General features: G+C 46.9%; 1 protein-coding gene across 9 annotated transcripts in view; it reads right to left on the reverse strand.

The window, feature by feature from the left end:
- Positions 1 to 27,280, reverse strand: part of UNC13B (unc-13 homolog B) — a 390,473-nt gene that overhangs the window by 24,351 nt on the left and 338,842 nt on the right. For 8 of the 9 annotated variants that reach the window (XM_073343305.2, XM_073343304.2, XM_073343298.2 and 5 more), the window contains 4 exons: positions 23,373 to 23,461; positions 16,679 to 16,831; positions 8,549 to 8,672; positions 1,964 to 2,020 (listed from right to left, as the gene is read on the reverse strand). In XM_073343305.2, the coding sequence (XP_073199406.1) occupies positions 1,964 to 2,020; positions 8,549 to 8,672; positions 16,679 to 16,831; positions 23,373 to 23,461 (423 nt within the window). The remainder of the gene's footprint in view (positions 1 to 1,963; positions 2,021 to 8,548; positions 8,673 to 16,678; positions 16,832 to 23,372; positions 23,462 to 27,280) is intronic. The other variant, XM_073343300.2, reaches the window with a different exon arrangement.

The raw sequence follows: 27,280 nt of genomic DNA on the forward strand, positions 1-27,280 counted from the left end.
CCCGGTGCCTGGGGAAACTAGGGCGGGGGGAAAGCCCCCTAAAGTAAGTCCAATTAACTACAAACTAGTATAAAACTAACTATGTACATCAGAGAAAAGGGAACCACGAGGTAGGCACTTGCGAATGCAAGAGACTGAGCTGCTCCAACGACCGTCACTGGTGGTAAGAAGGAACTAGAGCAGGTGGCGGGTTGGCAGGGACCTATATATACCACCATAAAGGTGTCACTCCAGAGGTCTCCACAGCCGACCCGATGGGTACTGCTCGGGGAAAAACCTTCCAACGATCGTGCAGGTGGCGTGCGCGCACCATTGGAATGCACATAAGCAATCGCTCGAAGAAGAACTAGTGCCTCTGGGAGGGATCGAGAAGAGGGCATGTACACTTTTGTGTGCAGCTAACATGCACATAACTGAACTTCAGTGGACACCTCCCCTGTCATCCTAGACTTCTGTGCGCACATAAGTACACAGGCATGCAAATCAGGGGCTGCACAGGAACACTGAATGTGCATCTGTGCAAATGAGGCAGGTGCAATTCTGAAAATGAAGTCCTTTGTACAAAAAAAAATTGCATTTCACTGAACTTATGCCCACCAGATTTTCAGGCAATAGCAGTTAGCAGAATGTATGTACCATTTCAGATTTATGTTCAGAGCAGCTTTACGAGTCGCAAAGGCCCTCATATGACCCCAGTGACTTGAGAAGACAAGGACTATCCCCCATCCTCTTGAAGCCTTTGGCCAGCTGGCTGCCTGAAGCAAAGTTGCTGCCCGTCTGCTGAGCTACCTCTGAAATCTGCGAGCAGAGGTACTAGGACAAAAGGAGGAAGACAGCTTAGCTGCCTCGCAGCTGCAGGCAAAATAGCACAGCACAGTCCCTGGCACAGGAATCTGAGCTTTGAGTTCTGCCGCAGAAGAGCCCGAGGGGCTCCTGAAAAACCAAGGTGCCTGCAAGGAAAGAGATAACGGTCCCGAGGTGGAGGGTAGACACGGATGGAGAAGAAACGAAACAGACACAGTCACAGTCCATTAACATCTTGTGTCAATGAGTGTAACAAATGTGGTACACGCACAACGCAACTGAATTTTAGTGGCAGGGAAACCGTGTTAATGGAACATTTAAAAATGCATTAATTCAGTCAGAAAAATGCTCTTTGCATTGGAAAGCACTCTACAATCAGCATCTTGTACCAAGTTCAGCGTCCTGCCAATCCTCCCTGCTGCACAACTGATAATTGTGTGCGTTGCGATTCCTTATTTGCAGCTTCTCTTGCACACAGGAAGGTTAAATCATATTCAGAAGGGCCTGACAGGTATAAAGCATCTCAATTTCTCTATTTGCATATCGTTCTTGTTTGGACCCTGGGAGCAATGCTTGATTGGCTCACCATGCGGCAGCGTGCACTTAGTGACATGCGTGTCAGCTAAGGTGCCATCAAAGCACATGCTAAATGCCAACTTCCAGCAAAAGGGAGCCTACGCAGTCAGAATTTCTGGGCACAGTTCAGCTCTGCTCTAGAAGTGACAGTCATTTTCATATCAATGAGTCCAATTCAGAAACTATTCCTTCGTCAATAGCTCATGCAGCGTACATGCCCATTGATATTCATTTATTACAAGTGCTGATCACTATTTATAAAAGAGCTCAAAGCGAAAACTCGGCATTTTCTATTGCACAAGTACAGGTAGAGGAATTGGATGGATTCGCAAAGTGTTCTTTCTTTTTCATTTTAAAATAAATTACCCGATTGTTCACTTGTTATACTGAACATGCAAATAATTCAATCTACAGTAAACGAAAAGCCATGCAGTAAATCTACGGGCAGCACACGTTAGTAGCATGTATTTTAAGGTGCACATTGCCAGTCACGGAGGGGGGAGACAAAACGCATGCTATGCACTACTGCACTTTCATGTTTGTATACAAGGACATACATGCAAGCCACACACAACATCAATACCTTCAACTTTGACAAGTGTCCCAGTTCCTTAGCAGCACTGAAAATCAACTGCGTACCCTATGATTGCAAGAAGTTAAAGTCGAAGAAAGAAGAGAAAGATTAGAAATCAATTTTTGAGCAAGTAAAGGAAAAAGGTGCAAATCAAGTTGGTCCATTGATCTTGATATAACAAACCCAGTGCCAATCATGCTAGTTTATTTTCCTCCATTTCCAAGGAATACATTTGTTAGCTAGGGTAAAGAGCAGCCTTCCTGTGGACAGCCACATACAGGGCTCCCGCAGACTGTGGTACACTGCTAGCTCTCACTTGCAGAAACCACCTGTGTAAACCAATTACACATCTAGATGGATTACCCACAAATAGATTGTGAAGACATTGCATTACCCTAGACTTGAAGCTCTCCTACAAAATTATAACCAGACCTTAGGATCTGGGAGTGAAAAGCTTTTATGGAGTTAATGATAAACTAAGCGCAGATCACATTATTAGTTAAAACTTTTGTGTAGACATGCAGCACAGTGCAACTGAAGAGTGGGGTTAAGCACGTTAGCCCCACAATTTGATTTGCTTGTTTTTCAGTGTATTATCTCAGGCAGAAGACAGGCAGGCTCAGTCTATTGGAATACTATAACAATTCCTTATTCACAAACATGAACAGATCAATACCTAGACATCCCGTTCCCACACCATGGTTTACTTGTGTCCTCTGAACAATGACGCAACAAGGAAGGAAGCTGGAGCCCTGGAGATGGGAAATGTGACTTGGAGCCAGATACACTGCAGCACAATGAATGCTGATCCTTGGGCAGAGACAGAGGGGAGGATGCCATTCCTTTCCCTCTGCCATAGCATCTTTCCACCCTTCTCCAATGCACCTGTCACCTGGGTACGGGAGTACTAAACAAAATTAGTAAGGCTGCAAGCAACCAGACAGTGATCGCCATCCCTTACTCCTAAGATCCTTTACGGGGTGTGCTTGAAATGATTTTCTTCCTCCCCCTGTGTTTTCTCCCCATCTCTTTTCCTACCTCTGATCCAAAGGGACTGTTCAGCGGAGAGCCTGAGGAATCCAACCTGCCCTCACACTGGTCATGAATTCCCTTAGCTCACCTTAGCTCTCCGTTGCACACTCTTCCAGGCTACTCTGGCAGGTGCTGTGGGGAGGAGGCTGTAAATGTCCAGACTTCTCCAGTTGAGTTTTCCCCTTTCTTCTCAGTGAGGGCTGAAATGTTCTGGGAGGATTGTCCCCTGGAATGGGGAACTGGACCCTTGTCCCTCTGGGCCAGTAAATGATAATTAGGGCACCACTGTTTAATTTTGTTTCAGTTACTTTTCCTAATGAACACCATACACCACTTCAAAAGGAATTCCAGTGAAGCTAGCCCTGCCCTTGGGATTGTTGGTGTACTCGGTAATTTCCACAAGGCCCATCTGTTTCCAAATATCTCTAATGAGCCCCTCACACTGTACATTATTTTCCTTTGCCACCTCCCCTCCCTACCCCTTTACCCACTACTCTTCCTTACTTCAGTAAGCCCTTCTCTCTCTCACATACTTCCACAGCAAGAGCCACCAAAACAAACAATCCTAGTGCTAAAAGTCTGGAAGAGTTTGGCTGGTGTAGTTGAGCAAAAAGAAGGCCAAGAGGGAATCTGATTGCACTGTATCAATATATCCCAGGGGGGTAAACACTAAGGAAAGCAAAGAGCTATTGAAGCTGAAAGACAGTGTTGGCACAAGAATAAATGGGGATAAACTGTCCAGGGACAAATTCAGGCTGTAAATTAGGATGATGCTTCTAACCATCAGAGGAGTGAGGCTCTGGAGCAGCCTCCCAAAAGGGGTCAGTGGGGCAAACAACTTAATTAGTTTTAAGAGAAAGCTGGACAAATTTATGTGTGTGATTGTGTGACGGGGTTGCTTGTGCTGCCAGAAGCTGGAAATGGGTGACGGGATGGATCACTTGATGATTCCCTGTTCTGTTCATTCCCTCTGGGGCACCTGGCAGTGGCCACTCTTGGAAAACAGTATACTGGGCTAGATGGACCTTTGGTCTGACCCAGTATGGCCATTCTTATGATGGTAGGGGACAGGGCTTGGCAGCCCTGGGGGGCCCTTCTGGTTTATGTCTTATGTTCTGAAGCTCATGCTTCAGGACTCCAGCTGGTCTCCTGCAGGGGTCAGGAAGGGATCCCTGTCCCCCAGGTACTCTGGCGGTATGTACTTTGTTTTCTCTCTGAAGCATCAGGGATGGCCACAGCTGGAGATGGGACATTGGACGGGGAGTGTCAGGGCTCTGAGGTGGCACTGAGCAGTCTCTCTCTCAGATGCTTGGCTGGCTGGTTCTTGCTCACGTGCTCAGGGTCTGACTGATCACCATATATGGGGTCAGGAAGGAATTTTCCCTCAGGTCAGACTGGCAGTGATCTGTGGGGTTTTTTAGCCTTCTTCTGCCACGTGGGGGTGCGGGTCACTAGCTGGAATTATCTGGGTACATCGCACTTCAATGTTTCTCTGCCATTGTGGGGTCTTGGACATTGGTGCATCTCAATCTCTCCCATTCTCTGCCTGTGGCACATAATTGAGTGTCTGTATGTCAAGAATTATAACATTCAAAAACCCCAGTCGGCGAACACTTCAATCTCCCTGGACACTCAACAACAGACTTAAAAGTGGCAATTCTTCAACAAAAAAAATTCAAAAACAGACTCCAATGAGAAACTGAAGAACTGGAATTAATTTGCAAACTGGACACCATCAAATTAAGCATGAATAAAGACTGGGAGTGGATGGGTCACTACAAAAACTATTTTCCCCCTGCTGTTACTCACACCTTCTTGTCTACTGTTTGAAATGGGCCACCCTGTTTACATTGGCCTCATTACCACTACAAAAGTGATTTTTCCTCCCTTGGTATGCTACTGTTGAGAATAGCCCATTTCCACTTTAATTGAATTGTCTCGTTAGCACTGACCCCCCACTTGGCAACTTCCATCTGTGTGTGTGTGTGTGTGTGTATGTGGGGGATGTGTATATATACACACACACACCCCTACTGTTTTAGTCCACTCCATGCATCTGATGAAGTGGGTTATAGCCAACGAAAACTTATGCCCAAATAAATGTGTTAGTCTCTAAGATGCCACAAGGTCTCTTCATTGTTTTTGCTGATACAGACTAACACAGCTACCACTCTGAAACCTGTCTGGGTGCAGCTAGTTGGGGGTCAGTGGCATAGAGGTCTGGATGTGTGGGCTCAGGGTGGTGCAGAGGTGTGGCACTTGCCAGGGTGAGGGTTTGAGTGCAGTGAGCTCAGTTGGGGGTGGTCTGGGTACAGGGGTGGGAGTCCCAAGGCAGGGGGGTTCCAGATGCAGGGATTGAGGTTCACTGGGCTAGGGTTCAGATATGGAGGACTAGAGGGGTTCTGGGTGTACGGGGTGAGGCTTGGCGGGGGTGTCTGGGTATGGGAGGTCCAGATGCACGGGGGTTGGGTGGATGGGGGTGCAGCTCCCCATACAGTGACCACTCCCCCCACAGCTGAAGAACGATGGGGGCAGGAAGCAGGGAGGATGCTGACCTTCCTGCAGCTTGGGGAGGTTTCTCGGGGTGAGTCTTACACAGCCCCAGCCACTCCTTGCAGGGGAAGAGGAAATCCCATTCTCCCCTGCCTCCAGCCCTGCTGTCTGCTCTGGGTGCCTGAAATGATGTATCTGCGCAGCTAGAGAGTGGTGCGTAACCACTCTTGCAGATTCTCTTTGCTTCCCTGTCAAAGTCATTTTTCTGTGGGGAAGCAAAGAAATCTGTGGGGGACGTTAATTCTATGCACCCGCAGTGGTGCAGAATTACCCCAGGAGTAACAAAGGTATATCCTAGTAGCTTTTACAAGGTGCTGTTAACTAATCGCACTACTGCACTACCTGACTGATGCGTGTGACTGCACTTAGGGTTTTGATCTGTATTGATGGCCAAATGGTAAATGCTGTGTGATTTCTGGAGTTCATTTTTACTTACAAGAGGTTCTTAAGGTTCAGCACCTGCTGAGCTAAGCAGAAGAGCACACACTATTTTCTAAATCAAGTTACAAGACATTTTAAATGAGCAGCCCCAAAATGCTATTTAAATATTAATATATCACAGTTCAGTTCTGTCATTCCTCTTTGGAATTTTTCAATACGAGTTTGAACAACAACATTAGCCACCCAAGGCACGTAGCATTCCTGCAGCAGTCTCCTAAGTAGGCCAGGTCTGAAACACTGAGCAATACCCAAAAAGAAAAGGAGTACTTGTGGCACCTTAGAGACTAACCAATTTATTTGAGCATGAGCTTTCGTGAAATACAGCTCACTTCATCGGATGCATACCGTGGAAACTGCAGCAGACTTTATATACACACAGAGCAATACCCAGTGATTCAGAATGCTTCATGGAACAAAGCTGCTCAGATAACTACTCTCCAATTTTTCTTTCCCACTAGGCACTATCCCTGTCAGTCAATGCCAATCTCTGTCAGCATATGTTTGCAAACAGAAGTTATTCTGTTATTACAGTGAGTTTGTCATCAAAGTTGGGATTGCCTAAATGAAATAACATGGACAGCTCCTGTCTTTGCCTGATGACACTCTTGTAAACAAGATACTACGGCTCCTCAAAAGGCTGTTTATCCATGCAAGAAAACATCCCACCACCATTCTGGAGTTCCAGAAACTTAACCCCATATATCCACTCAGCCAAGAGAGACAGTATTGTAATTAAATGTTGATCTTTACTTATACTTGGTAAGCTATGTGAATTGCTCTCTGAATTCCTGCAGCTCATGTTGCCATTGGTCTTGAAATCCATGGAAATTCAATATCCACAGGCTTATGAACCAGTGACTGGAGTGTATTATTAAGACACTTGCTGCTGCCTGCCGTCCTAGAGGCGTGAAAGCAACAGGTGAGATACAATTCCATTATAACCTACATCCCATGAGCTGGCTAGCTTCTCTTGTCAGAGAGCCACTTCCTGCCCAATGGGAGAAATCCTGCAGAAGCAGGAGAGGACTTGGGCTTCTTTTCGTAGCCTCTCCATTTTGAATGTGTCAGAGAAGGTAACATGAAGCCATATGGAGTATCACAGAATGGCTATTCTGTGGCGACTTCCAGCAGGGTTGCAAGCAGTAGCTATGTATGGCCTTTCAGCGGGAAATGTGGTATCTGGTGCTTTCCTCCCCCTCAGTATGGGAACTTCAAAAGGGGCCGGCATAAAAGCCCAAAGCAGCTCCTTCCCCTGGTGCCCTAGGAAAGCTGTTATTTCATCTCTTCAGGTTAGAAGGGATTCTTAGGATCATAATAAGGCTGCTCTTACATTCAGGCTTCCGCATATCTACTAACAGACTCTTTCTACAGCAGCTTAAAAGTAGCCTAGAAAACATACATGCCCCCCCCCCCTTAAAGTTATTTATCTTCACCATTCTAAATCCAGCACACAAATGAAACTGATTAAAGAAACACAAACATGGTCACTTAAAACCTGAACATAGAGAGAAGGCCATAGTTTGATGCTCAGATCCCTTGCAATAGTTTCTTGCTTGGAAGGTATGATTCACTGTGTGCAATACAGCTCTGGTGTTTACAGCATCCTTAAGGGTGAGACAAGGGCCCTCCCTGTCACAAGACAAATAAATTTACATCAAGATGCAAGTCTCCACCACCTCTTCAGACACCATGACCTGAACACCTTTCAACACATACCAGAAACCAGTGACAAACAAGAAGAGCCACTCATTACACCAACCCAGGCCAAGAGCCTGCTTAAATGTGGACAAGTAGTAATATTTCTGGACCATTTCCAAACAATTAGCTTATAACCCAGGGCCAGGAGTTTACTCTGCCTGTGACTGGACACCATCCTAGGAAGCAGCTGGATATCTGGGATTGCAATGTAATCTGCTTCTGTAGCTCACCAGGATTAGGGGACAGGCTAATTTTTCATCATTAACAGGTCACTGCAGTTCATGACACACATTAATCCAATTGGTTCCTGCAGCTGAACACTTATATACATCTACCTTTGAAATCAGGTGTATCCTGGTCATGCTTCAAACAACTCCCCGCAATCGGAGACAGAAACACTGCCCCTCTCAGTAGGGACGATGCCTAAAAGTGTCATTAATGAGCAACCCCAAATTCACCATGTGTAACAGGAGAAAAACACTCCCCAGCCTAGGGAGCTGATGATCATTAAGTGAAAGCGTTTCCATGGTTGAACTAACCCAGTGTAGTCAGCCCCAGCCACCGGGGAATTTGACGTGCGCTGCCTTCTGAAAAAGGTTGCAGACTCCTCCTATTCAACAATTCGGTGCACTTGACAGTCACCCTTTGGACTCCAGCATCTCGGATGCTGTGCTGGGAGAGCACTCTCTCTGCCTCAAGATCCCAAAACCAATAAAACCATTTCTTTAGTTTCTTAGATTACGGCCACCACTTTCCTTTCCAAGCTCACCCTTCAGAACAGGCTGGTCTGCAGACCACACTACCCAGACAGGGTTATATGGCAGAATGAGAATGGCTTTGCACTGAGTAAGGAAGAAGGTTACGCTTTACCGTGTGGTCTGTGAGTGGAGGAAGCACGATCAGCTTCTCCATGGTGTTCATCACCACCCTCCACAGCTCCTTCAGCACCCTCTTCAACACCGTCTTTTCGCATACCGTGGCAAAGAGCGTCAGGCTGCAAGGAGAGAGCAAGAGCTAATTAAAACAACGCTGTTCCAGCAGTGCAGTCTGCAGGAGAAATGGAGTGGAAGTGTGGGTGAGATTTAATGCCTCACCTAGCAAACAATTTATGTTAACTCTTACCTAACGTCTCATAGGAAAGAGCAGCGTTCCCTTTGCCTACAGCACTGCTAAAGTAACATTTTCTGTTGCTTTTTCCTTCAGCTTTAGCACTAAGACATTTGCACAGAACAGGATTTTTGTGCCCAAGAATTCAGCCACTGCTATTTAACATCCAGAGAAATACAAAGTTTTCATTTGTATTATGGTAGCTTGCAGGGGCCCCACACAGGATCAGGGCCCCACTGTGCTGGATGCTTACACATAAAATAGGAGAAGCACCCTGCCCCAAAGGGCTCATCCATCTAAATAGGGAAAGACCCAGCAGGTGAGTTTACACTAAGAGAGGGCCATTATGCTCTGCTGGTGTGACCTGCAGCAAACACTCCACAATCACTCTGGATTGTGCTAGAGCTTCTCTTTTAGAGACGCAGGGAGATGAGGACACAGGAACACAAGGATTTATCTATTGGCTAGGTGTATATATAAAATGAGTGGATGAGACAGCGTTATAATTATGTTGGTCCCAGGATATGAGAGAGATAAGGTAGGTGAGGTAATATCTTGTACTGGATCAACTTCTGCTGGTGCACGGGACAAGCTTTCAAGCTTCACAGAGCTCTTCTTCAGGTCTGGAGAAGCAAACCAGCGTGTTCAAGTTAAATACAGAGTGGGACAGGTTGTTAAGCATACGAGGGTCACACGTGTCGTAGCATCACTCCGTATAAAACGGGCACTTACTTACCTGCACTGCACCTTGTTCTCTGAGATGCGGGTGCAGACGCGTATTCCACCCAGGGGTACAGGCGCCCAGCACGCCGACGCCAGAGAATTGTGCTTAGCACTAGTTGTAGGGTGGCACTCAGCTCTTGTGGTCTTAGCCCCTCGCCTGACTGTCCAAGGGTAATGCCACCTAACCCCCCTCAGTTTCTTCAATCCAAAATCCCAGGCTGCAGACTCTGTTTAAATAGAGACTGCAGAACAGCCATCCCAAAGTTTGCATCTGGTAATAGCATAACTGTCACGGAGTCCCTGGGCGATGCTCTGGAACTGCTCCCCATGAAGCCAGTCAGGACTCTGGGGCAGTCGCCTTTCTGTGAGCAGCCTGTCTTCAGGACACACAGCTCACACAGCTTCCACCTTCCTGGGTCTGACCTCGGAGCATTCAGCATCCTCTGCCCCTCCGTGCGCTTCCCCCAGTGAGTCCGCTCAGGCGGGGCTCCTGGGGAAGCCAGAGGGTCCTGCACCCCAACTTCGCAGTCAGACGTGACTCTCAGCCAGCCAGGAAAACAGAAGGTTTATTAGACGACAGGAACATGGTCTAACACAGAGCTTGTAGGTGCAGAGAACGGGACCCCTCAGCTGGGTCCATTTTGGGGGGCAGTGAGCCAGACGACCACGTCTGCACTTCACTCCATGTCCCAGCCAGCCCCAAACTGAAAACCCCCTCCAGCCCCTCCTCCTCTGGGCTTTGTTCCTTTCCCGGGCCAGGTGGTCACCTGATTCCTTTGTTCTCCAACCCTTTAGCTCTCACCTCGCAGGGGGGAAGGGCCCAGGCCATCAGTTGCCAGGAAACAGGGTGTCGGCCATTCTCTGTGTCCAGACTCCTGCACACACCGGCCCTCTAGGGCTCTGCAATGATCATACACCCTTACTCCATCACCTAGATACTTAAGAACTGCCTAGAGGAAACTGAGGCACCCCCACACTATTCAGAGGAAACATTAAGAACAGTCCCACTTCGTCACAATAACACCTAGCTAAAGTGTGTACAGAAGACCAAGAAGCTGCCCTACAAATGTTCACTATTGAGATATCATTGAGAAATGTGATCTGTGTTGCTTGTGGTCTTGTCTAATGGGTCCATGTCTGTGGGGGCATAGTCTGAGCTACCTTTGGGGTTTAGATGGAGGGTCAGCCAGTCTCCTCACAGATGATCTCCCAGTTAGATAATACAGGTTCCTGTATTACCACAGCTTATGAGGCAGATATTACGCTATTATCTGAGCTGCTTCTGAGCATTTTCCTTCCTCCTCATTTAGCCAAGTATCATTCACGCGGTGAGGTGTAGATTGCCAAATGCTGGAAGAACAACCTGGACATGGTGCTGGGTCATCAGGTCAGGCAGGAGATGGAGAGATTTAGGAGGCTGAGCTAACACACTGAGAAGGCCAGAGTATTAACATTGCTTCGTCAGGCCATTGCAATAAGAATCAACTTAGTATGGTCCAATGTGAGTTTGAGGATAACCCGAGGAATCAGAGGGAAATGGGAAGGCATACAACAGGTCTCTTCCCCAGTTCAGATGGAAAGCATCAGTTAGGGACCCTGGACTGAGCCTCACTTGGAAATAAAACTGACATTTTCTGTTGCCCTTCATTGTAAAGAGGTCGATGGAAGGAATGCCCCATTCTGTGAACATGGACCTCACTCTGCTGCTCTTCAGTAACCACTTGTGGTTGCTGAGAAAAACCTGCTGAGATGGTCAGCCAGCTGGTTTTGAGAGCCTGGTGAATGTGCCACCGTGGGCATAGTTTCTTCCTGACAAAGCCAGCTGTAGTGGGCTCATCCCTGCTTGTTCACCGAATACACTGCGATGGTATTGTCTGCAAATGTGTGAACTGCTGCTCCCCAGCTCTGATCTCAAAAGGCCTGATACACATTGTATATTGCCTGAAGCTCCAGCATGTTAATATGACTGGAAGCTTTCTACTCTGACCACAAACGTTGAATCTTTCACTTCCCTAGATACACTCCCCAACCTATTATGGAGACATCGGTGACTATTGTTCTGGTTGGTGGAGGATGGGCAAACGGAACCCTCTGGCACATATTGTTCTGTCCACTAATATAGTGAGTCTGAGGCTACTCGGGTAAGCCTGTCCAATGAGCATCAACTGGGGCGATAAACCCACCTGAAGCATGGCAGAAGAGGGCAAAGAGACAATCTTACACGCTGCACCATGTAAGTGTGTGTGGCCATATGGCCCAGTAGTCCCAGACATATGTGGACTTGATTTTTTGGGGTTCAATATTGGTTTTTCTTTGTTCAAAATCAACCCTTGACAATCAGAAGGGTCCAGCATGAATTGGACACAACTAAGGACTTGTTCCCTTGATCTGCAGCTCAATAGCCAATTGTCCAAGTATGGGAAGACATGAATTCACCTCCTCCTAGGTAGGCCGCTACCACCATCATGCATTTAATAAAGATGTATGGAGCTGATAACAGGCCAAAGGGGAGAACCCTGTACTGGTAATGCTGGCCAGCAACGTGGAATCTCAGGAACTTTCTATGGCCTGGGAAAATCACAATGTGGAAATAAGCATCCGAAGATGAAGAGCAGCAAACCAGTTATGAATCAAGGCAGGGAGCATAGTAGCCAAGGTAACCATGTGGAATTTCATATACTTGACGAACTGGTTGAGACCAAGGATAGTCTCATTTCTCTCTTGGAGATCGGGAAATACTGGGAATAAAATCCCTTCCTGTGATAACGAGGAATCTCCTCCACAGCTGCCAGAACACGAAGAGTTTGGAGCCGCTGAAGAGGCAGTGACTCATAAGAAGGGTCCCTGAAAAGGGAAGGGGGAATGGAAAGGAATTGTTCAGCATTACTCAACCCCAAAATGCTTAGGGCCCATCTGTCCATTGCTGTGGATTCTCAAGCACTGCAGAAGCGAGACGGCCTGCCTACAGACTGAAGAGATGGTGTTGAAACATCCACAAGTGGCATGGTGCTCTTGATTTAATAGTCAAATGGGCTGCATTCCCAAAGGTGGAGGTGGACGAGCTGGCTGGGTGAAAGCAGATCCAGACGACCTTCTCTTGTGGGACTCACTGCCCTTTCTGGAGTAGTCCCGGTGCCTCAGTTGGTACGGTGCCTGTCTAAAATACCTTTGAGTGGTATTGCTATTGTTGCTGACCTCCAAAATGACACCTTTTTGTGGTTTCAGAGCAGCCGCCGCCGGGATAGTCGGTATCTGCAAACAGAACAGGAGGGCTTGTGGCACCTGAGAGACGAACCCATTTATTTGAGCACGAGCCTTCGTGAGCTACAGCTCGCTTCATCGGATGCAAAGAGTGCAGGGTTGCTTATGAGTCCTTAAACAAATGCAACTTCTCATCTGTCTTACCAGAAAATAAAAATCTGTCAAAGGGCAGGTCTTCCATGCTCTGTTGGATGTCTGCACTGTTCCAGAATTCTGCAACGGTGGTGCTCTTCTCATCTTAATCGCTGACACCATAACTCTGGCACTGGACATTGCTGTTGCAGCTGCCAACTACAAAAATGTCTTAGCGACCAGATGAAACTTCTGCGATAAACGCCTTCATCTCCTCCCTAGAAGATTCAGGTCATTTGTCCATGAAGTTGGCTACAAAGTCCCAGTTCAAAAAACTGTACTTGGACAGCAGCACCTGCTGGTTTGCAACACACATCTGGCAAGGACGAAGGCAATATATTTTTCAGCCCATGAAGTCTAACCTCTTTGTTTCCTTGTCTTTAGGTATAGACTTGTACCTATCTTGTCATGACCTCTCATTGGCTGCAGTCATGACAACTGAATTGGGAGCAGGATGTGAATAAAAATGCCCGAACCCCATGCACAGGAACATAACTCTTGTCCATATGCTTTGCCATAGGTGTCAAAGCAGCTCTGGTATTCCACAAACCTAGGAGGACTCCAACAGTACCTCACTAATAAGGAGAGCTACTCTCCCTGGGTTGAAGACTGAAGGATGTCCACCAATTTGTGCCTGTTTTCCTGCACAAACTCAGCCTGTATAGCCAAAGTAATGGTCTCAAGTTGCAGTGGGGGAGGTTTAGGTTGGATATTAGGAAAAACTTTTTCACTAGGAGGGTGGTGACACACTGGAATGGGTTCCTTAGGGAGGTGGTGGAATCTCCATTCTTAGAGGTTTTTAAGGTCAGGCTTGACAAAGCCCTGGCTGGGATGATTTAGTTGGGGATTAGGTCCTGCTTTGAGCAGGGGGTTGGACTAGATGACCTCCTGAGGTCCCTTCCAACCCTGATACTCTATGATTTGATGAAAGCATGAAGCTATTTAAACTTCAGAGCTCCTGATGTTCCTTAAAATCTTCAGGGCCAGGGGAGGAAGATTCCGACACTGCAGAGTCATTGAATGAGGAGGATGAAAGCAACGGAGCCATTGGAACCTCCTGGTGCAGTACTGGTTCTTGTATACATGGATCCATGTGTACCTGCTCTAAGGGAGATGCCTCCATCTGAGTTTGCAATGTAGGCGGCTGAGGAGGGGATACCACTGGCTGGTCAGTTTATCTGGCCCAGGAACAGGTGGAGGATTCGGATTTATAGAACGAGGAATCGCCCATTGATTCCATGGAGGCTGCTGAGCATAAGGGCATGGCATTAATAACCAAGAACCCGTCTCCACTGAGCGAACAATACAGATCCCAGTATCAATCCAGATCAGAAGGTGGTCTTGACCACCTTCTAGACTGGTGTCTGAAGAACAAAACGTAAGGGGGATGACCACCCCAGGCTTGATGCCGATGGACACTCAAAGTTGTTCAGAAGCAATGGGGGAGTGACCCTCAGAAAAGCAAGCAAATGTCCAGCCGCTTCCCCGGTCCAATAAGTTGAACAAGGTCAGCTCCCAGACTACTGCACTGGGCAGCACAGCATGGGGAGGAGGTGACCAGCCCTCTGTGGAGAAAGAAGTGGTTCAGGACTATTTAGAAAAGCTGGACGAGCACAAGTCCATGGGGCCGGATGCGCTGCATCAGAGAGTGCTAAAGGAGTTGGCGGATGTGATTGCAGAGGCATTGGCCATTATCTTTGAAAACTCATGGCGATCGGGGGAGGTCCCAGATGACTGGAAAAAGGCTAATGTAGTGCCCATCTTTAAAAAAGGGAAGGAGGAGGATCCAGGGAACTACAGGTCAGTCAGCCTCACCTCAGTCCCTGGAAAAATCATGGAGCAGGTCCTCAAGGAATCAATTCTGAAGCACTTAGAGGAGAGGAAAGTGATCAGGAAGAGTCAGCATGGATTCACCAAGGGCAAGTCATGCCTGACTAATCTAATTGCCTTCTATGACGAGATAACTGGCTCTGTGGATGAGGGGAAAGCAGTGGACGTGTTATTCCTTGACTTTAGCAAAGCTTTTGACATGGTCTCCCACAGTATTCCTGTCAGCAAGTTAAAGAATGGGCTAGATGACCTCCTGAGGTCCCTTCCAACCCTGCTATTCTATGATTCTATGATTGCATTGGCATTGAGGTAGGTACCGAAGTCAGTGCCCCAAAGACGGGTCAGGAATATCACATTCCCACTCAGCACTTTGACTCCCTGTGGAGTATTTACACCCTCCAGACCATTGTACTCCTCCTAGTCACAGGAACGAAGCTTCCTCATTTTTCAAATACGTGCTCTCTTTACATGAGAGATCCTAGCTGGAGCTCTATTCCTCATCTCCTCTGAGACCTCTGCTGCAGCTGGAAATCAGAGACCAGGCAGGTGCACAACTTTGCTTTGCTTTCCTCTCCTCGTGCCAGAGATGAAAAGTAAAGTTTTAATGGAACAAAGTACGCCCAGAGTCCAAAGGCAGAGGCACCGCTAGTTTCAAGGAACACATATTCAGCTGTAACACGTCTGTAGAGGGTGTACACTGGCGTCCTTCTGTAGCTCAGCTGTGTCTCTCTCTTTCCAAACACTAGCCACGTGTATCTGAGTGAGACACCACAGATAGAAGACTAAGCAACAGCCCAAGTGAGAAGGCCAAGTATTCCTACCTGGCAGAGCCCATTCCCACAGAAGAGCGAACATACTGATTGTAGGGCCAGGAAAAGTCCATGTGGCCCAACGGCTGGGTTCTTTGAATGCTGATTTGAAACCCACTTTCCTGCTTCTCTCAGGAGAGCCCTCAACACCCTTCTCCAGAAACACATCCAGGTATTTCTTGGCTTCAATTTTGTGCTTGGTTATAGCTGCCTTACTCAGCATCAGTTCTCTGTGTTTACTCCCTTTTGCCTGGAACAGTCCTGATCAGTTTCCTTATTCGCCTCTCACTGACCATCCCCGTGCCAGTGTAAGGGCGCAGAGAGATCAGACTCACCAGCAGAGTCCCACGGGGCTACATCTATAGGAAGCCGTTGGGAGAGCTGAGGACACAACGCACTGGCTGAAGTGCCAGCAATCCATAGACCACACTCCGCTCCTTTATATCCAGCATGAACACAACCCTCTCCCAGGTCTCTCAAGGCCTAGCCAAAATCCTCAGCTGGGTGAAGAGCAGCTGGCCAGAGCTGAACCCAGGCAACGAAGAGGTGATGCTAGCCAGACACAGGCAGCATTTAGAGGAACTTGCCTCCTCTGTAGGACAGACAGGAAGAATAATCCAGGCTCTGCCTCTGACTTGCTGTGGACAGGAAAGAAGTCATGAACATTCCCACTTCCGCTTCCCACCAATAGAAGGTGATGCTGCCTCCAAGGAGTAGTTAGGTAAAGAAAGCATGGAAATTGCTTTATGGATGTAAAAGTGCTTCTGTGTACGCATGCTAACTATGAAGCACACAGTCCCTTTCAGCATCCAACCCGAGGAAAAGTTGGAATGACTCAAGTACAAATGCAACAAAATAAACCATCTCTCATGCAACAAAATCACAAATTATACCTGGCGAATGTCATGGGATTCACAGAAACACCATATCATATCTGCTGGCTGACACTTTCAAAACGAGAAAGTCTAATGAGTCATCCAGAAGCCGCCTCTTTTCCAAAGATAAAAACCCTCCGGGATGACTCTGATAGAGAAGATGTCTTGAGGGAGTCATCCAGAAGGCTGAAGAAACCCCTCCCAATCTGTTAGAGATTTTATGTATGTATGGCAGTATGAATACAGAACTGAGCTCTTCTTACTTTCCATCCAGGAAGTCCATTAATGGCCTCAGGACATTATCCGCATCTTGCGCCACCGTGGTCCTGGCATTTGCAGGGATATTTCCGGTCCCTTTTACTTGACAGAGTATATCTGACATCTGCTTGACACACTCATCAATACGGCTCTGAAAGCTAGACAGACGAGAAAAGCAAGGTTATTCAGTGGCTAAGCTATCACCTCTTGCACATGAAAACATAACATGCACTCACTAATTACGCAATACTCCTCCTGATTCCATCCAAGACCTTCCCTATTGCTTCCTTCTCAATGTTGTTAAGAAGGACACACTATCAGGGTAATCAACTGTGTAGAATATCAGCAGTGACACTAGGATCCCTACACATGGTCTCATCGCGTTGGAGATAAACTCATTCACTTAATTAAAAAGCTGCCCTTTCTTTTTGAAAGAATTACAACTGCACCCAACTAAAAGCATACTGTTCTGTGTCTGGTATATACAGTCTATGACTTCATGCAGATCAGGAGCGTAACCAGTGCTCAACTTCGGTGCACTGCGGACAGACACATACATGCAGCTCATTGCCAGACCTCACAATAGAGGGTTAAAATCACAGGTGCTCAGCAGCAAAGACACGTGCTGACTGAAACAATCCCCAGTGCCAGAGGGGCCGGGTTATACATACTGTCAAGACGGTAACTGGGGCTTGGCTAGCCAAGTGAACAATGTCTGTCTCTCTGTTGAAGTGACATGCCACGGTTAGGGGAGTTCAACTGTCTGGAACTCCCAAGGGTAGACAGGTAGAGATCCCAGCCACGTCCATTAGGGAAATTAGCTTGTCACAACCACTATCAGTAGATGGCAACCAACCTAGTTACTGCAGACCAGGGGTTCTCAAACTGGGGGTTGGGACCCCTCAGGGGGTCACAAGGTTATTACATGGGGGGGGTCGCGAGCTGTCAGCCTCCACCCCAAACCCCGCTTTGCCTCCAGCATTTATAATGGTGTTAAATATACAAAAAGTGCTTTTACTTTATGGGGGGGGGGTTTGCACTCAGAGGTGTGCTGGGTGAAAGGGGTCACCAGTACAAAAGTTTGAGAACCCCTGCTGCAGACAGTCCAGAAGAATCTAATGTAGTGGTTTAATGTGCGGAATACTGCAGCAGAGCCTTCAACACATCAGCTGGGAATACAGGGAAATGCCTTGACATTTAAGTTGGCAATATAGTTGTAGCTGTGCTTATCCCAGGGTATTCGAAAGACAAGGTGGGTGAGGTCAAATCTTTTCCTGAAGAAGCTGATCCAAAAAGAGGTATCACCTCACCCATCTTGATATTTAAGGCAATTATTACTGACAATAGATGGTAAGTGTGGCATTCAATTAATGTTTGTGTAGCGTCTTGAACATGTAAGAAGTGCTAGGGGTTGCAGCCAAGATACCAGATCAACCGAACATGGGGGCGGGTGTGTGTCTCTCTAAAGCTGGCTCCTAAATCTGTATTTGGGCACCTAAATAAGGGGCCTGATTTCCTATAGTGTTGAATCAGCAGGGCACCTGTGACATAGGTGGGCCTCTCTCCTTTCAAAACATGCAGCCTCGGTTTCTGCTACTCACTATGCTCCGTGCCCCACCGACTTTTCCACCTACACCCTCCCACTGCCTTCTTCCCCCACCATGGAGCAGCCTCCCCACAGTGCATCAAAACATCCTGCTGATTTCTAGCATCCTACTCCATTGAAGCAACCCCAGAGCCAGGATCTTCTCTTTCTATTCTGCCTCTATTCTCATGTTCACCTCTCAGACACCGCTGCGGAGCTTGAGAGAGTGGGTACGCCCCGGCGTGGCACTCGAGCGGAGTGCCAGCATGCAATGCTGCAGCAGCCAATTGTCAGGAACACAGGCAGCTCGATCAGATTGACTGTACAGAGTGTGGTGGGTCTCGCCCACAGGTCAGGGTCTCACTGATTGCCATATTTGGGGTCAGGAAGGAATTTCCCCCCAGGTCAGATTGCGGCATAGATTCACCTTCCTTTGCAGCATGGGGCACGGGTCACTGGCAGGTTTAAACTAGTATAAATGGTGGATTCTCTGTCACTTGAAGTCTGTAAATCATGGTTTTAGGACTTCAGTAACTCAGCCAGAGATTAGGGGTCTGTTACAGGAGTGGGTGGGTGAGTGAGATTCTGTGGCCTGAGTTGTGCAGGAGGTCAGACTAGATGATCACGATGGTCCCTTCTGATCTTAAAGTCTATGAGAGGCCTCATATTGCAGGGATCTGTGCTTGGGAATGGGGTGGGCTGTATATAAACAAGAAATTATCAACTTCTCAGGTTCTAACAGCAGCTGCTTCCTTTACCCCCAGTGAGCTGAGTCTTCTGGTCTGGACCCTTTCCTCCAGCTGGCCCAGGGAAGTATTGTTTCTAGACTTTAGCAAAGCTTTTGACACGGTCTCCCACAGTATTCTTGTCAGCAAGTTAAGGAAGTATGGGCTGGATGAATGCACTATAAGGTGGGTAGAAAGCTGGCTAGATTGTCGGGCTCAACGGGTAGTGATCAATGGCTCCATGTCTAGTTGGCAGCCGGTATCAAGTGGAGTGCCCCAAGGGTCGGTCCTGGGGCCGGTTTTGTTCAATATCTTCATAAATGATCTGGAGGATGGTGTGGATTGCACTCTCAGCAAATTTGCGGATGATACTAAACTGGGAGGAGTGGTAGATACACTGGAGAGGAGGGATAGGATACAGAAGGACCTAGACAAATTGGAGGATTGGGCCAAAAGAAATCTGATGAGGTTCAATAAGGATAAGTGCAGGGTCCTGCACTTAGGACGGAAGAACCCAATGCACAGCTACAGACTAGGGACCGAATGGCTAGGCAGCAGTTCTGCGGAAAAGGACCTAGGGGTGACAGTGGACGAGAAGCTGGATATGAGTCAGCAGTGTGCCCTTGTTGCCAAGAAGGCCAATGGCATTTTGGGATGTATAAGTAGGGGCATAGCGAGCAGATCGAGGGACGTGATCGTTCCCCTCTATTCATAGATTCATAGATATTTAGGTCAGAAGGGACCATTATGATCATCTAGTCTGACCTCCTGCACAATGCAGGCCACAGAATTTCACCCACCACTCCTAAAAAAAACCTTTATTCGACATTGGTGAGGCCTCATCTGGAGTACTGTGTCCAGTTTTGGGCCCCACACTTCAAGAAGGATGTGGATAAATTGGAGAGAGTCCAGCGAAGGGCAACAAAAATGATTAGGGGACTGGAACACATGAGTTATGAGGAGAGGCTGAGGGAGCTGGGATTGTTTAGCCTGCAGAAGAGAAGAATGAGGGGGGATTTGATAGCTGCTTTCAACTACCTGAAAGGGGGTTCCAAAGAGGATGGCTCTAGACTGTTCTCAATGGTAGCAGATGACAGAACGAGGAGTAATGGTCTCAAGTTGCAGTGGGGGAGGTTTAGATTGGATATTAGGAAAAACTTTTTCACTAAGAGGGTGGTGAAACACTGGAATGCGTTACCTAGGGAGGTGGTAGAATCTCCTTCCTTAGAGGTTTTTAAGGTCAGGCTTGACAAAGCCCTGGCTGGGATGATTTAACTGGGAATTGGTCCTGCTTCGAGCAGGGGGTTGGACTAGATGACCTTCTGGGGTCCCTTCCAACCCTGATATTCTATGATTCTAAGTGGAGGTTTCCAAACACAGGGGAAGACACCAGCTTCCGTGAAAATGACCATGCAACTGGGTCACCGAAACCCAAGAACTCCTCGTTTGCAGGGTCACATAACTAAAACATTACGTGTTGGCAGCTACATCTTACTCTGTGCATAAACTGCCACATAACGGGGCAGCCCAGCATAAAGCAGTCACTGCAGTGAGCTATGGGTGTCAGTCTCTCAGACACCAACGGACAGGATTCCAGCATTCCTCGGTTCATATGCCATCTCTCCTCTCCTCCAAGAACAAACAACATCTAACCTGCAGTTAGCTGGAAACCTTGCTATGTTTCCTCTGAGCTATAAAACCTGGAGTATTTATTACGTGTGAAAAGCTGATGTGGAGCGTTACACTAAGTGGGATGGTAATAGTGTCTCCACACTGTTGATCTATTGAAATATGAGCCCCCGACCTAGGTGTGTTTGGAATTACATTTACTATGTTTGGGATGCGTGGAATGGGATTAAGGGTGTTCTAAGGATAGAACCACACCAGGCCAGGACGCAGAGAAGGGATTGCCAACTTGTTCAGAGAGACCACGTGAGACACTGATTTATTGATTTAATTTAATTTTTTCTATAGAATGGCCATTTCAGCTGCGCAAGTGGCTCCATACCAACCACCAATCTTTATTAAGGCTTGTTTCGTTGGTATCTATGTCTAAGGTGCCTATCGTCTTGGTAGGTGATGAGGTGGCAGGTGGTTCTCCAGCTTGCTCTAGATTTAGTCATGGATGTTACTTTTGCACAACACATGCTGTGGGGTGTTGCCCCCCATTCTCTGGGGGAACGGTACAGTAAAGCGGGGCTCTGTAGATAGCAAAGGGAGTGCTCCAGGCCTGCTGTTGAGAAAGCTCATCTCTTCCCCTTTGAATCTGTACCTAGGCTCTTGAAGACAATGTACTGGAATATCCGAGCTGCCACGGACGCCCTCCCCGACCGGTCTTGGGGTTGGGGTATTGTTTGTTATACAGTGTTGGAAGCCTACAGCTCTTCCAGAAGCCAGCGTGAGGGTGGGAAGAGGTGGGTGTGGGATCATGCCTTGGGGTGAATTACTCTCCCACTATCCATCCTTGCACTGAAGACTATATTTGGTCCATCAGTAATGCACTAAATATGGCTCTTTGACCAAACCAGGCTCTATCATCCTGTGCTCTGTGATGGCGCTTCCTCAGGACAGAGGGAGCAGGGAATTTAGATGTCATTGTTTCCTCAGCCACTGCAGCTATCCCTCAAACATGAAAAAAGCTCGGATCTGATGCATAAGAGGTGCAAAGTGTCCCAGGAGTTGCCATTTATACAGACGCTTTCTACTCTAGCGAGGACACCTACGCTACCTCTCAGTTACATCCTTGAGGAGAAGATCTGTTTTGCACAGTAAGCCGCCCTTCCACTTTTAATTTGATGCCATCACTTCTGAATAGATGAAGCAGCTGAACCCCATTGACTGGTTAATCTCTCTCTCTTGCTGGCACACGTTTCTGAAACACTCCCTGATACGTGTGCTGATCCTGCATAATCTCTGTAAATTACATTTTCAAATGCCGAGAGTCCACCCTAATTGTCTTGTAACATTGGTACTGTGAAGACAAGTGTCAGATAACAATACTAACCCACTAATTATGATTTCTCACTTATCCGCCATCTAATTATGAATGTCATTGACTCAGTTCCATGTGTTCGTATCTCCCCATCTCCTGCTGCCACCATCCATGAATAGCAATGGGAGTTACACACTTAGTTACCAGTTTCATATGCTGAAAATGCAGCTGTGTGTCAACAAGTCCCACAAAGTAACTGATGATCATAAATACTACAAATGTATGGATGGGAAGCAGAGCAGTCAGGCTGAGCTTTTATTCTCACCACCCAGGTGGGAGCTACACTACTGGATGTGCCTGCATTAATCTTTTTACAGGGCATAGATGAGATGAACAGTCCTTATCGTGGGGAATAGTTATTTTCAAAGATTAATAGACTGGATCAGTTGGGGGATATTTTACTTCGGAACATAAGACTGGAAGGGAACTCCTGGCTCATCAAGTCCAGCCTCCTGCTATCATAGGCCACCCCAGCCTATAAATTCCTTCATAAATTTATCAAACTCCACCTTAAAACTAGTTAGGTTGTTTCCCCCCCTACTCCTGCTGGGAGGCTGTTCCAGAACCTGACTTCTCTGATGGTTAGAAACCTTCTTCTAATTTACGGGCTAAACATATTCATGGCCAGTTGATACTCAATCCATGCCTCCCGACAGAGGCCTGAACATCCAGCAGAGGGGAAGTGTCTTCAGCCTTCCATTCTTGCTTAAGCTGCAACTTTTGTGCTCACTGTAGAATTGCGAGAGCTGACACACAATCCTTGCCATAGGCAGTTTGTATCTATGATTTGTAAATAAAGCTTTTAATTGCCACTAGCAACACTTTTGGTGCTTGTCCCAACAATGACTGACCAGCCTATAAAAAAATGCCCACCTTTGCAACATTAGAGTACTGGGTCTCAGTGTGAAACACAAACGCTAAGCCAGTTTCCTTCCGATTTCAATCCTCATTTAACAATCAGAAAGCATTCAGCTGTTACATGCTTTAACAGACTGTTTGCATTTAAACAGGAATATCACTCTCTGAATGTTGAACTGGAAACTGCTTTCAGAGCAAAGAAGAGCAGGGTTCAATTCTCCCAGAGACACAAGTGCTGTTAGCAGCAGGATCAGCAATATATGTAATCCAAATACAGAATCTGAATTGTGAAATGATGTTCTGTTCCCAGGCAGAGCAATGAACACAACAGATACAATTTTCTGAAAGTTTCTCAATTCTTCAGATGGAGAACTGAGCACATGAAGAATTAAGCAAATTCAGGGCCATGAATTTGATTTAAAACAGAAACACAGTGTGCAATTGCCATGTGTTTTACTTTCATCTCAGTCTCACGAGAGATGCAGCTGGAGTGGAAGGAAAGGAATGTTTCTATGGCTATAGAAGCTAGATGTACTCACCTGTTACCAAACACAACACTGAGTTCATCCAAAACATTGTTCAGTTTCACCTGAAGCTCTTTGAGATTGTCACTTGCTTCTGGGTCCAGCTGTGGACAAAAGGAGAGAGCTTAGCTGGAAAATCTAGGTTGGTTTGCTGTTCCCCAAAGTACTTTTACCCAGTGCTGACTAAACGGTAGAAAATCACATGAAATATCCTCAAAATGTGTATACTAGCATCCTTTCCCAGGCACCACTGTAGAGTTCATGGCCAGCTGCTCTAGAGACTTCCCCATAGAACTTGGGAACCATGAACAAATGTTACTTTGGCTCCTACTTTCCGCCACCTCTTCTCAAAGTCATCCCTTTTCCTGATACTTGTGGAGTTAAGAAATAAAGAAACATTTAAACCTTTCCGGCACAGAACCCAGACTGTGCTGTGTTACTGCGATATATACCTTTGGGTTCTGAGTCACCTTGGGGCTATAGGTTTAATTTAAGACTGGCTTCTTTAAAGTGGGGCTTTTCACTGGGGTTTGTTTCTCCGTGTGTGAATTTGAGAGTAGTTGCATCACCTTCCACCGCCAGAGTCATTACACAGACTTCAGGCTGCAGTTCAGTGGAGCATGGGGAATAAGGCCACAGGTTCCCCACTCTTTTGAAAATCTGGCAGTGTGTCACAAAGGGAGTGGTTATGTGCTGAGCACTTTGGAAAATATGTTGTGGACCCTGAGCACATGAAGATCTGGCCCCTTAGTGATCAGCCCTGAATACTCCTGAGTCAGCCTGAGATACAGTCAAGTTCTCTGTGTGCGAGTCTTTCAGCTGACGCATTAAACCCTGAGATCCTGTCTGTACTGCATGAACGGTACTGATCTCTTGACCCCTGCCCTAAGAGTCCTGGTTTGCTCCACGATCCATAGCTCATAATTTCCCTCTTCTGCATTCGTGCAGTGTGCCTGATGCTGGTGGTTGCCACTCTCCAGCCTTAGGTGGTTGCATTTCAGCAGGGCAGCGATGCCTGCACATGCAGAGTGTGTGAAGTGCTTTGGGATCCTCTGGGCTGGAAATGCTGTGTGAACGTGAGATAGGATCACTTCTGGTTACATCAGCGCTTCTGGTTCTTAAACATAAATGAAATGCCTCTGCTGTTTGTGAATTGGGACTTTAGAACTCCAGCCTGCCCTCCAACTTAGACCTCCTATATATTCACTTGTTGCAATGGCAGTGCGGTGGCTAGAATTCAGGGGCTTAGGTTTCTAGGCTAAATCCCAGTATTGGAGCTAGACAGGAATTAAGCACAACAGGAGTTCCTGCTACCCCATTCTGTACTGGAGCCCTGCTTGTTTTCTTTAGCATCTATCAGAGAAAGGAAATCCTCAAGGGAAATACAGAGATTTGGAATGGGATTCACTCCTTTCCCTTTAGTAAACTAGCTGGGAAAATCCAGATTTTAACAGGTGTTAGAAAGTGTGCTTACCAGTCTTCTAGATCTGCTTTCAAAAACAGAGAAAGAAACAGCAGCTGTTGGTTTATTTATGAGTCTCAGGAGTGAAGTGCTGACTGCAGTGACTTTCCTGCTTTATTAATGTGAGTTTGTAAGGTTATTCCCTGTGCACCTATTTCTCCACACACACAGCAACGAAGATAGCCCCCGATCTAACCATGCTAATTAGAGGCTTTGGGCCCAACTCACAGGTGACAAAGCTAGGTATACAGCCTCCTAGTGGTTGCTTTTCTTTCTACCACCCGGCCCCCTTCCATTTCCCAGGCATGTAAGACCCCATCAGTTTACAGAGTCTCCAATGCAGAATGTGTAATTTACAGCACCATTACTCCTCTGAACTCAGCCCACCGCCTGAGGGAGTGGGACTCAGGATCAGCCTGACTCACTGTGACATTTCAGACAAATGCTTTGCCAGCTGAACTAGAGAATCAGCTCTCTTCTAATGCAAGCCAGTAGGACTGGTACTGATCACCCACCACTCCTTATATTCTGCTATTTCTTCGATAGCTACAGGCTGTGTCCGTACTGAATCCACAGGATTTTTTAGGTCCACATCTAGGACAGCAATGGTAGATTGCAACTCCTGACCCTTGGAATATTGAGCTCATGCCCTGTGCAACTGGTGAGTTATTTTACTGTGGGAAGTTACATAAGCACGGCCACAGTGGATCAGACCAAGGGTCCATCTAGCCCAGTCTCCTGTCTCCCGACAGTGGCCAATGCCAGGTGCCCCAGAGGGAATGAACAGAACAGGCAATCAACAAGTGACCCATCCCCTCTCGCCCATTCCCAGCTCCTGGCAGACAGAGGCTAGTGGCTCTCAGAGCATGGTTACCACAGAGGATGCATTGAGTGCATTCAGGTTGCGTCTTACTACTTTATTCTTGTAGCAGTGACCCTGCCCTCCCGTGAGAGGGCAGAACATGGCTCCCCGGTATCCTAGTATCACCAAGTTTTGCATTGGCTAGAGAGGATATCTGGGAGCAACACTTCACACAGGGCATGAACACTCAGGCCTTTACAGTGCTTCTGGCCAAGGGGCTGCAGACCCAAACTCAGATCCCTGTAGCACTCTCTCTCCTCTAAACTGATCCCCCACCCCCCTGTTTCAGGTGTGATTCACAAGACTGCTAGTGACACTGATTAAAAAAGTTTCTAGCTTTTTCCTCATTACCCATTAGTAGCCACTAAGTACCTACATGCCTGCAGCTTCCATCCAGGACACACCACACGATCCACTGTCTCCAGCCAAGCTCTAAGATAGAACCGCATTTGCTCCAATCCCTCAGACAGAGACAAACAGCTACAAGATCTCTATCAAGCGTTCTTAAAACTACAGTACCCACCTGCTGAAGTGAAAAAACAGATTGACAGAGCCAGAAGAGTACCCAGAAGTCATCTTCTACAGAACAGACCCAACAAAGAAAATAACAGAACGCCACTAGCTATCACCTTCAGCCCCCAACTAAAACCTCTCCAGCTCATCATCAAAGATTTACAACCTATCCTGAAAAATGATCCCTCACTCTCACAGATCTTGGGAGACAGACCAGTCTTCGCTTACAGACAGCCCCCCAACCTGAAGCAAATACTCTCCAGCAATCACAACAAAAACACTAACCCAGGAACCTATCCTTGCAACAAAGCCTGATGCCAACTCTGTCCACATATTTATTCAAGTGACACCATCATAGGACCTAATCACATGAACCACGCCATCAGGGGCTCGTTCACCTGCACATTTACCAATGTGATCTATGCCATCCTGTGCCAGCAATGCCCCTCTGCCATGTACATTGGCCAAACCGGACAGTCTCTATGCAAACAAATAAATGGACACAACATCAGGAATCAGAACATTCAAAAACCGGTAGGAGAACACTTCAACCACTCTGGCCACTCAGGAAAAGATTTAAGGGTGGCAATTTTTCAACAGAAAAGCTTCAAAAACAGATTCCAAGGAGAAACTGCTGAGCTTGAATTAATATGCAAACTAGATACCATTAACTTGGGTTTGAATAGAGACTGGGAGTGGCCGGGTCATTACACATACCGAACCTATCTCCCTATGTTAAGTATTCTCTCACCTTCTTGTCAACTGTCTAAATGAGCCATCTTGATTATCACTACAAAAGTTTTTTTCTCCTGCTGATAACAGCTCATCTTAATTAATTAGCCTCTTACAGTTTGTATGGTAACTTCCCCCTTCTCTGTGTGTGTATATATATATATAACTTCTTACTATATGTTCCACTCTATGCATCCGATGAAGTGGGCTGTAGCCCACGAAAGCTTATGCTCAGATAAATTGGTTAGTCTCTAAGGTGCCACAAGTACTCCTGTTCTTTTTGCGGATACAGACTAACACGGCTGCTACTCTGAAACCTGTCACTAAGTGATAGTGGAAGGAAAGCCAACTGTG

Source organism: Lepidochelys kempii, chromosome 5, assembly GCF_965140285.1.
Source record: "Lepidochelys kempii isolate rLepKem1 chromosome 5, rLepKem1.hap1, whole genome shotgun sequence".
NCBI classification, from domain to species: Eukaryota; Metazoa; Chordata; order Testudines; family Cheloniidae; genus Lepidochelys; species Lepidochelys kempii.